Source organism: Scardinius erythrophthalmus, assembly GCF_964197995.2.
Source record: "Scardinius erythrophthalmus genome assembly, chromosome: 12".
Lineage (NCBI taxonomy): Eukaryota > Metazoa > Chordata > Actinopteri > Cypriniformes > Leuciscidae > Scardinius > Scardinius erythrophthalmus.
Window position 1 is genome coordinate 40,229,287 of NC_138232.1, and position 12,159 is coordinate 40,241,445.

The window sequence follows — 12,159 nt, forward strand, 5'->3', positions numbered from 1 at the left end:
CGCCCAACGACCCGTGCAACTGTAGCTATTTAGTTGTGGGTGCCTTTTTTGCTAAAAAGACAGGCACTTAGTGCAAATTATACGCGCCATTATCGGAAATGTAAAAGAAAAAAAAGTTTATTGGCACTTTTTGGTCATTTCATGACTTTCAAATTGACATCAACTACGATGCTGTTGCATCATGCTTGTAGTTTCTTTTGCGCTTTATTTATAAATTATAATAAAGTGACATAAAGCGCTCTGCCGCATTTTTTACAGTCTATGCTCACAACACGCTCTCAAGCCCCGTTCACTGATCTACCTTCTCGCAGCGACATAAATTGCAAACACACATATGACGCGGTTTAAACGGCTAATTAATCATTCAGAGAGCTTGAAATTTTATTTTTGAATATAAAAAAATGACCGAGGTCCGGACCTCGGTGACCTCATAGCTGGCTACGGCCATGATTGCGACATATAAACTCGCAATTGCGTGACATAAAGTCCAAATTGAAAACATTTTGAGATCAAATTCTGAGATAAAAAGTTTATTTTATTCTGTGGCATTAACAAGCTTCCACAGTTCATTTTCATTTATTTGGATCGGACAGTGCAATGAGTGCATATTGATGAACGTACAATATGGGGCGCCGTTTGTAAAGCGGCTCACGCTGAAAATAACAGCAACATTTTGTCACATTTAGCTTCAAACAATGTTTAAAAAACTGGTATGAATTTTTGACGGTCACTTTTTACCACATTTACAACAATATTTGTCAACTTAGAGATATTTTAAATAGTTAAATCTAAATATTAAATGTTACACCTAAATGTTAAATGTTAAATCTAAATGCTAAATCTAAATCTAAATGCTAAATCTAAATCTAAATGTTAAATCTAAATCTAAATGTTAAATCTAAATCTAAATGTTAAATCTAAATCTAAATGTTAAATATAAATATAAATCTAAATGTTAAATCTAAATATTAAATATAAATCTAAATGTTAAATCTAAATGTTAAATGTTAAATCTAAATCTAAATGTTAAATCTAAATATAAAATCTAAATCTAAATGTTAAATCTAAATGTTAAATCTAAATCTAAATGTTAAATCTAAATGTTAAATCTAAATCTAAATCTAAATGTTGAATCTAAATCTAAATGTTAAATCTAAATGTTAAATCTAAATCTAAATGTTGAATCTAAATCTAAATGTTAAATCTAAATCTAAATGTTGAAACTAAATGTTTGGGGTGAAACTAAATATTTAACTAATATGCAAATTCAAAATGCCGGTAACAGGAAGTGCCAAAATAAAAGCTCGAGGTGGTCAGTGTGTGTTTATAGCATGGTTTATAGTGTCAAATAACGAATAAAAACCATCTCATCCGAGGAAATGGACTCTTGGACATAGATTATCGTGATAATAACTACCTAAAATAATAAACACGTTTGGAGAAACTGTATTTGAAGAGTAGGCTAGTGTCACTTTTATGAAAAGTGCGGGACTTATGACCTGTAGCCATAATAGCCAGCCACTAGGGGGCTCACTTTGACTGAATGTCATGTCATCGCTCTGTCATCACGAGACTCTACAGTTTCTCCAAACGTGTTTATTATTTTAGGAAGTTATTATCGTTATATTATAGTTATTATTATGAGATGGTTTTTATTCGTTATTTGACACTATAAACCATGCTATAAACACAGACTGACCACCTCGAGCTTTTATTTTGCCACTTCCGGCATTTTGAATTTGCATATTAGTTAAATATTTAGTTTCACCCAAAACATTTAGATTCAACATTTAGATTTAGATTCAACATTTAGATTTAGATTTAGATTTAACATTTAGATTTAACATTTAGATTTAGATTTAACATTTAGATTTAGATTTAACATTTAGATTTAACATTTAGATTTAGATTTAATATTTAGATTTAACATTTAGATTTAGATTTAACATTTAACATTTAGATTTAGATTTAATATTTAGATTTAACATTTAGATTTAGATTTAACATTTAGATTTAGATTTAATATTTAGATTTAACATTTAGATTTAGATTTAACATTTAACATTTAGATTTAACATTTAGATTTAGATTTAACATTTAGATTTAGATTTAGCATTTAGATTTAATATTTAACATTTAGGTGTAACATTTAATATTTAGATTTAACTATTTAAAATATCTCTAAGTTGACAAATATTGTTGTAAATGTGGTAAAAAGTGACCGTCAAAAACTCATACCAGTTTTTTAAACATTGTTTGAAGCTAAATGTGACAAAATGTTGCTGTTATTTTCAGCGTGAGCCGCTTTACAAACGGCGCCCCATACTAACAATATAAGTTGACGTAAATACGCCAGATTTAGCACAATGTTAATTTCCATCCGTTACTTGCCATTTCTTTGTAATTGTTTGAGAAATTGAATTTCTGAGTGAAAATGATATCTCTACCAATTTTTCTCAGTGTTTGTGGTACACAACACAAGATGTTTTGAAGAATATTCACACTCCAAAAAATGTATGCATCACAAAATGCATCCATATGCTTATATAGACTAATATAACAGCTTTTTGTCAAGAACAGAGTGAAATTGAATTTATGCTGCTTTTTTTTTTGGAGCTTGACAGCTGGTGGTCAACATAATCTTTCATTGCATGGAAACAATCAGTGTTTGAAATGACATAAGGGTGAGAAAATGAAGACTGAATGTTCATTTTAAGGAAACTATTCCTTTGGCATTCAATTCACAAGTACAAATGCATTGCATGACGGAGCCTGGGAGACAGGCTTCACCAAACCCACATAACGCTTCTCGCACACGTCTCGTGGAGGAGGCCAGCTCAGCTCCCCCTGGAGTTCTGGCTGAATATCAATCTGACAAGAGTGCAAGAGAGCAGCAGTTCAGTAGATGTTAATGACAGTCAATTGATAGTCAATAGAGCAGGCAGCAAAGGGAGGAAAGACAGGAGTGAAGGTTAAAAAGCGCAGCATTAAGAGATTAATAACCAGATAGAGAACACCCTCTCCCATCCCAGAAGTAACAGCTCAGAGCACAGAAGATCTATGAAGGCTCGAGTGCTGAACGTCAGCAAAATAAGCTGCACTTAATTGGAGCCATTTAACTGTATAAATGTGCTCGGCGCTCGCTGGAATTCAGCCTTGACCTTCAGAGGGGAAACAAGTCGATGCCTGAAAACAGATAAACAAAACTCTAGTGTTCCTCGGCAGATGTGTGGCCTGTAGCGAAACATCGATGCGTTCACCCTGTGGTTTCAATTTTAACAGAGTGTTTGTGAGAGTTTAAAACGAGTTAAGCTCAATCGACTCCCTTTGTACTGTAACATCAAATAGAAGTAACGTATAGGCTGGAGGTCTGAAAGCAGAATTAATTATTGAGTCTTGCATGTCATGTGATAGTTACCTGGTGTTACTTCATGTGTTCATGACATTGACATAGAATGGACATAACTTTACATAGACAATGTAAGTATTTGGTTCTCTCACTCATACTAACATGAACAATCAATTTACTCTACTCTTTTTAAAGACAGTATTTATTTTAATTAGGGATGCACAATTACTACAAAAAATTGTCAATTGTTTTTCTTCTTATTATTATTTTTATGTGGATCAGTGGTTCTTGACTTTTTAATTCCAAAGCCCCCTGTTGCCAAAGATAATATTAAAATACTTAGTTTTCAAACTTTTTATTTATATAGTAGCAATATATTAAAGGTGCATTGGGCAACATTTCATGTTAAAAATACCCGTTTTTCTAACCCATACATGCTTGAACAATTGCCTGATGGGCTGAATGAGCCCTTCTATGATCTCTGCGAATGTCTCTATAATCCTGTACAGTAAAATAAATAAGAGGGATTCGGGTCGGAATTTGAGACTGGGCCTATTAAATTGCCTATATTGCAGTTTCGCTTGTCGCCAGAGGGGGCATAGTTCTGCAAAAACTCAGAGACTTGCGCAATGCACCTTTAAGATAATTAAATAAAATATTTATAAATAATTTACATAATTAGATTCCAGAATCCCAATAATGCTCTTCATGGTTTACTCTTTATACCAATGAATTAACATGACTTTTCTAGTTAGTAATTACAATAATTTTTTTCCGCACAAACAGAAATTTCCAGGTAACTATCACATGACACATGCAAGACTGAGTAATTAAAAAAACAATTATAAATAATTTACATAATTAAATTCCAGAATCCCAATAATGCTCTTCATGGTTTACACTTTTTACTACCGACTTTTCTAGTTTGTAATTACAATTTTTTTTTCCTCACAAACAAATTTCTACCCAATAAATAATATACCTAATAACAATAACATATTATATGATATAATATTTTATATGATTTTATTTGATTTCAGCTTACATCTGATTTTTAGCTGTTTTAGCTTATTTTAACCCTTGTTTTGTGTCATTTAAAATCATTTTAATCTAGTGGGTTGAGAACCACTGATATAGATTATTATTTTTGAATAATTATGCAGCTCTAATTTAAAAATGTCTGTCTGCGTACTAACTTTGTAAGTGTTTTATTAAATCCTATTTTCTCAGGGACTCGGGGATCAGTCAAAATAATTTTCTGTGGTAATCGTATTACGCCACAAGTGCTGTCGATAGAGCTTTACTCGTATTGAACGCGTGGCATTCCTTTGAGGGATGAGAGAGCAGACTTTGCTCCTCAAATCTTCCAGATGCGTCTGCTCCGTCCTGACGTTTGACTCTACCGTCTCAAGCTCGTTTTCTCATTCTCATCCCACATCTCTATGGAAACGCCAGCGGGACGGGTTCACACCTCACTCGAGCTCTTAAAGCACATTACCCAGAGTTCCAGGCATGAAGGTAATGTCACAGGGAAATTACACGTGTGCTGGCGGGAAGAGCGACGGATCCATAATGTGATAAAGATCAGAGATCACCTGAGACCACGACACGGCCCATAAGGGTTCTCACGTCTACTGAGACCCGCTTCACACATCTAATCACAACCTGCTAATATGCAGCACACACAACACCACATGGGGTGTTTTTACAAGGGAATACATTTCTAATGAGAAATACATCTCTGCTTTCCTGCAGCATTCAGACTCTGTGTGCCGTGACCTTGCTCAAACTACCCATTTACTTTGCTTTCCTGCATAAAAGACATTCATAACTCTGGTGAATCAAAGTCAGAATATCTCAAACCAAAGCGTGTGCTTTGATTTATGAGAATACACCAGTTAAAAATGCTCTGTTCTGTTCAGGATTCACTAACGAACGATCCCGTTGCAACATTATTTCTTGATGAATATGGATGACAGCGAGCTTCTCTGAATGAGCGGAAAAGGCAAGAAGAACCGATGGAAAAGTTTACAGATAAAAAGCACGGCTAATTTATCAATGGCTGCACCTGCAGTCTCCTTTTTTCACTTTCTGTCAGCGCCGTTAAAGCCTTATCAGCCACCACAGCACATTATTCTCCACAGAATATGCAAGAGAAAACTCAATAGCTTGATTTATCTCATTTCGGCCTGATTAATAACCCTCCAAAAGAACCTGAAATAACGCATATAAACTTCACCATCTTCCAAGTTTAGTGCATCAACTTTAAAACAGGCCTACATGAATATTTTGTGTTCAGAGTTGTATTGCTTGCTAAGGTAAGAATCACTATTACTATCACTTATATTTAGGTGCAATATGGACTTGCATCAGTCTGTTATTGTATTTAATTAGTCTATTACATAAGTGTATTACTGTGCTTTTACATTCTCTAATTATTGATGTCTGTGTTTGCATACATGAAAGATAAAAAAATATATATATTTCCTTTGAATTATTTTGAAAAAGCTTGATCTTATGTGGTAGAATCGCAGTTCTGCTGTAATAAACACTATAATTCTAATTCAAATGATGATTATATCAAAACACAACGAACACCACCAGATCACCTTTTCTATTTGTTCATCTGGCTGTTATTACTCAGTTACAACAGCCAAAATAAATCTAATGTTAATAATTTAAGGGTCAACTAAAGCAAACACTGATCACCATAATGGTGACTTACAATTTGCCATTTTTTTCTCCTTCAGTAATTCTGCTTGTTAACATCAGGTATCTTCAATAATGGTCAATCATCACTTAATTAATCACTTAATTATCTCATTAACTTTAGACTTACATTACTACTTTTGAACAGTAGTGTACATGGCAACACACTACACCCAGAACACGCTAGCAACTACACAGGAAAAGGGGTTGATTTTTGATTATTCTGAACATAAGAACATAAGTGACTCTTAAAAAGTAGTAGTACACAACATTTATGTTGCAAGTGTCCTGGGATGATGTAGGAAAAGAGGAAAGGAATCAATGAGTGTCGATCTTGTAACAAATCAAAAGGAACGATTTTACCAGGGCTGCATGTGATGGGTTAAAATCAAACAGAAAGAACAGAATAGTGAGAGAGGAGAGAAACCTTCTCCACCACTGCAAACAGCACTGCTAACAACCACTCATAAAACATTGCCAACAGGAAAAAGAGAAATACAGAGAAAGAAGAGAAGAGATGGGATATCATAAGGAGAGTCCACTGTTAGATTGACAGGCTCAACAGACAAGGCACATGTACTTCCGGCGTTCACCTGTCAATCAAACGGAGCCCAGAGGAGACAGAGCATTCAACAAGGCAGGCGCACACACACAAACACACACTCAGAGTATGATGTAACTACGTTTTTACATTTCATGAAGGAAATGTGAGTGGTGCTTGCTCATGCAAAAGTCACTGCTAAAATGTTAGGGTGTTGTGGGCATTACTAAGTGGTTGCCAGTGTGTTCAGGATAGTTACTGCTCAAATCTAATCTAAATATGGCTCCGGTCTCTTCTTTAATGTACACTCTTGTTCAATTGATCACACTATCCGTCAATAAGATTTTTTGGTAATACATTTCCTTGTTACACATGTTACATGTTGTTATTGTAGTAATAACTATAAATTATCATAGTTACATAATTATTAAATTATGCATAATTATATAATTATACATAATTACATGCAACTAACCCGAAAATCAAACCCTAATCCTAACTCTATAGTAAATAAATACATGTAGTTAATTATTATTACTCAGCACTTAAATACATAATTACCTTAAAATGAAGTGTAACCTATTTAAAAATAAATTAATTAATAGTTTTATTCAGCAAGGATGCATTAAATTGGTCAAAAGTGACAGTAAAGACATTTATAATGTTACAAAAGATTTCTGTTTCTATTTGAGCTTTTCTATCCATCAAATAATCCTGAAATTTTTGTATCACTGTTTTTACCAAAATATGAAGCAGCTCAACTGTTTTCAACATTGATAATAATCAGAAATGTTTCTTGAGCAGCAAATCATCATATTAGAGTGATTTCTGAAGTATCATGTGACACTGAAGACTGGAGGAATGATGCTGAAAATTCAGCTTTGATCACAGGAATAAATTACATTTTACTATATATTCACATAGAAAACAGCTGTTTTAAATTGTAATAATATTTCACATTATTACTGTTTTTAAAGTATTTTTGATCAAATAAATGCAGCCTTGGTGAGCAGAAGAGACATCTTTAAACATCAAGAAACAGCAAACCTTTGAACGGTGAGTAACTAATAATAATAATCTTCCCTAAAAAAAGGTGTGTTGCTGTGTGGGAGCATCTCAACGAATCCCACAGAAAACTCATCGTTCGCCCACTCGTTCCCTTCATGAGTCTTTTCATCACACAACCAAAAGAAAATATCAGTGCTGTCCTGAACTTTCACTGCACTATAGAGACTCATAGAGCTCTCCAGTCTCGCGTACAGAAGCCACACATTAACAACAGAAGAGAGCGAGGAACAGCAAGCATGAACTCCAGCGTAACAGAAGAAAGAGAGGGAATGGCACAGGGAGCCGTTCAGTCAGGTGACCCGAAGCGGAGTTAGTGCTGGTGAGTTAGCAGATCTGGATGACCCGTGAGCCGAGCATTACCGTCCTCTCTGGTTCTGACGCGGGTGCTGGCGCTCTCCGGGCCGGGCCCGACGTCAGTGTGAGCTTTCACCCACACCACATACTCCGTCCACTTCTCCAGCCCCTCCAGCTCGTAGCTGGACACATCGGCTGGGATGTCCTGGACCTCGTGGCGCTGCTGGTCCTCGCCAGACTCCGCCTGATAGGCCAGAGAGTATCTGACGATGTTGCCGTGACGACTGGCGGCCGGGGGAGCCGCCCAACTCACCTTGATGCTGGTGGAGCTGAGACTGATCAAGTGCACCTCCTGTGGGGGGGCGGACGGGGCTGGAAAGGGGTGCAGGAACACATGAGCTCGGGCTAACCGCATAAACACAGCCATGTGTCTTAAGAACTAGTCTGACCATCTCGCAGTTTACCAATAGTACTTTGGGGATTCAAATTAGACCAAGCTTCCTTATTTTGTAACTGAATTAAAAAAAAGTTATGACCAGTCTTAATGAAACATATTCGATGACTCACTTGTAAGATTAGTCTAAGCAGTTTGTGCAACTGGCCACTGGACAGTAAAGAAGATAAATGTCCTTTGCAGAACTTGAGTTTAAGAACCAAGTGTTCTTGAGATGGCTAATATAGTCCACACACACACACACACACACACACACACACACACACACACACACACACACACACACACACACACACACACACACACACACACACACACACACACACACACACACACACACACACACACACACACACACACACACACACACACACACACACACACACACACACACACACACACACACACACACACACACACACACACACACACACACACACACACACACACACACACACACACACACACACACACACACGTATCTGTGCACCATGAAACCTCATTTTGGAGGAAAATCATTTACTGTAAACACTACTGTTCAAATGTTTGGGGTTTCCTCATAAATATAAATATATGATTATGGTTTCCTCATAAATATATGAAGCAGCACAACTGTTTTCAACACTGATAATAATCATAAATGTTTCTTGAACAGCAAATCATCATATTACAGTTTTTTACAATCACTTTGCTACTATTTTCAGAACCTTGATGTCATTTTTCAAAACCCCTGACACAAAACTCAAAACGATTATCACTTGTAACACAGGCTGTCTAATGTTCAAAACATTGCATTGTGCATTCACATCTTTAAAGAAATCTTGCACTTGCACAATCATTGGTTCAAAAAACAAATTTACTGTGAAATACCATTGAAACATAACTATAGATCACACACACACAAGCAACCGATAGTTTCACTGTGTAATTGTTCGTACAATCATTAAATATTGTCGAACAAAATAGTCGATACAGGTTTCATTATGGCACTACATGTACAGTAAACACATGTAAAAGTACTGCAGTAGTAGAGATAATACTACAGTGGAATCATTGAACAAAGTTTGTAATATATTGATGCAAAACACTACAGTACAATCACAACATAGGTTTATTTGAATCAAAGCAAAAATACTGTAATTAGCTATAAAATAGAAAAGACTGTAAAACATCAAATGCAGTGTTCCTCAACTTGCTTGCTTGTACTGTAAGAAACAAAACAGGAGCGATTACTGTACTTCTACACTGTCATCAACTCTGTGTTGTGGATTTGGCCACAGGTTCTCATCTACATCACAATGGATGTTTTCATTGGCCAAAATATTAGGCTACATCCATGGATAGTGTAGTCTAATTGGTTCATGCTCCATGCTAATTGGTGACAATGAATATTGTTACAGTATCTTGAAACTCTCATGATTTACAGTAAACATGGAAGATTGTTTGTCTGTTTCCATACAACTATGCATTAAGAGTAATGCAATAGTTTCTTATCATTTTGAGCAGTTGTATCAATTGATAGTTAGATCAATGTAAGGAAATGAATAGACACTCATTTGAAATGTAATGTGTGAATTGCCTTTTGAAATAGTAGTACTTTGATGTTAAGTTGTGTCATATTGAACAGGTGATTTTTGTTGAATGAACAAATGATCTAAGTTTTATGTGTATTGTATCCAAGCAATTGAGAAAAGGGTTAGAGTTTTGAAAAATGTGCATTTTGATCATTGGTTGTGAGTTTTGTGTCTAGAGTTGTGAAAAATGACATCAAGGTTCTGAAAATAGTAACAAAGTGATTGTAAAAAACTGTAGAATGATTTCTGAAGGATCATGTGACACTGAAGACTGGAGTAATGATGCTGAAAATTCAGCTTTGATCACAGGAATAAATTACATTTTACAATATATAGTTAAACAGTTATTTTAAATTGTAATAATATTTCATAATATTACTGTTTTATCTTTCAAAACCTTTAAAAACATCAATGATCTTACTGACCACAAACTTTTGAATAGTAGTATTTATATGTCATCATAATATATATCATCTGTCAGCTGTCATTATCACTAATATTTTTTAAAGCTATTGATTTAATTAAAGTTGAAAAAAAGTGTAATATACACAAAGTTTAAAAAAACACACAATCTGGAGCCTGTTTGAAGTCCCGCTGGTTGAGATTTACTGCTTCACAAATGTCTGCACATATTTTACTCTAAAAACTGTGTTTTGGTGGTGAAAGCAGAGATTGATGGTTCACTTCTATTTTGTGTGTGTGTGTGTGTGTGTATGTGTGTAAGTATGCAAGAGATAACAGATACATTTTGTCTGACACACTGTCTTTGGCCAGACATGTAATTGATGTGATTGATGGCCTGTCAGATTTCTGAGATGCTGTATCGATTCATTTTTAAAATCACTTGAGTTCACAGAAAATCCCTGCCTATCCCATACTGAAAACATGGCAAACTAAACAATATACAGTAGGATTATTATTACACGGCTCTCTGGAATACTTGATTCTGATTGAATCAGCAGCAGACATAACATATTGGCTTTTCTGAAATGACAAAAGAGATGGTGTATGTTAACACAGTCTCACCCCCAAACGTCACATACTGACGCCTCTTGACCAAACGGCAATATACGACGAAAAGGGTACCCCTAAAACGTCCGTATGTGACTATTCGGGTTATGGGTAGGTTTAGGTATGCGTTAGGGTACCGCTAAGAGGCGCTGCTGGTGCGCTTATGTCTTCGTCACATATGGACGTTTTAGGGGTACCCTTTTCGTCGTATATTGCCGTTTGGTCAAGACGCGTCAGTACGTGACGTTTTGGGGTGAGACCGGGCTGTGTATGTATGTATCCAGCACTATGAAGATGTGATAAGTGTTTCGCTCCTGTGTTTTGTTCAGCAGAGCAGGCGGAAAATGGCTTCTGAGGAAAAAACTAAATAAAATAGGAGAAGGTTTGACTCCACACAGAAGACCAAGAGAGCCAAGTGTGAATCAAAGAAGATGGTCATCACCTGTGGAGAAAGGAAACCGGGAGAGAAAATAAAGAGAGAAAAGACAAAGACTAAGAAAGTGTGGGAAAAGGTATGAGAAATAGGTGAGAAAACAAGATTAAACTGGGAGAGACTGAGAAAAACAACAGAGACGAGAGAAACTGGACACATCTAAAATTCAAGAGGGAGTTGAGACGAAAAAATAGTGAGAAAAATAATAAATTCAAGGAAATGAGAAAATGAGCAAACGGTTTAAAAGAGAATGAAGTGTGAGGAACCGGAAAGAGAGAGTTTATTTCTCACCTGCAACAGAAAGTGTGAATGAAATACAACAGGAAGAGAGAAAAGTGAAGAAACAAAAAAGACAGCAGGGAGACAGTGAGAAAAAAGCAAGACAGCAAGAAATATTAAAAGGAGAAGATGGTAATGTGAGAGAGAGAAGTGAGAGGAAAGGTACAGTATATTAAGAGCTGTCAAACGTCAAACCCAGTCCGTTTGAAACCTTTTCATTTTTGACCAAATAAGCGACATAAAAGGGGTAACAAAAAAGGAAAAATTTTAAAGTCACCATAAAATGACAATTCTTATTTATAATGGAATATCGTAGTGTTTATTATTAATAATATATTTTTTTTAAATAATATAATATTTTTTTAATTATTAATAACTTAACATTAAGAAGCCATTTTACTCCGATTCACATCACAATAGGGAAGAAGGGACGACGGCAAGCACCAA

General features: G+C 35.4%; 1 protein-coding gene across 1 annotated transcript in view; it reads right to left on the reverse strand.

Annotated features, from left to right (window-relative positions):
- ptprfa (protein tyrosine phosphatase receptor type Fa) overlaps window positions 1-12,159 on the reverse strand; it is a 200,230-nt gene that overhangs the window by 74,775 nt on the left and 113,296 nt on the right. The window contains exon 11 of the mRNA XM_081380153.1: window positions 8,028-8,333. Coding sequence (XP_081236279.1) covers window positions 8,028-8,333 — 306 coding nt within the window. The remainder of the gene's footprint in view (window positions 1-8,027; window positions 8,334-12,159) is intronic.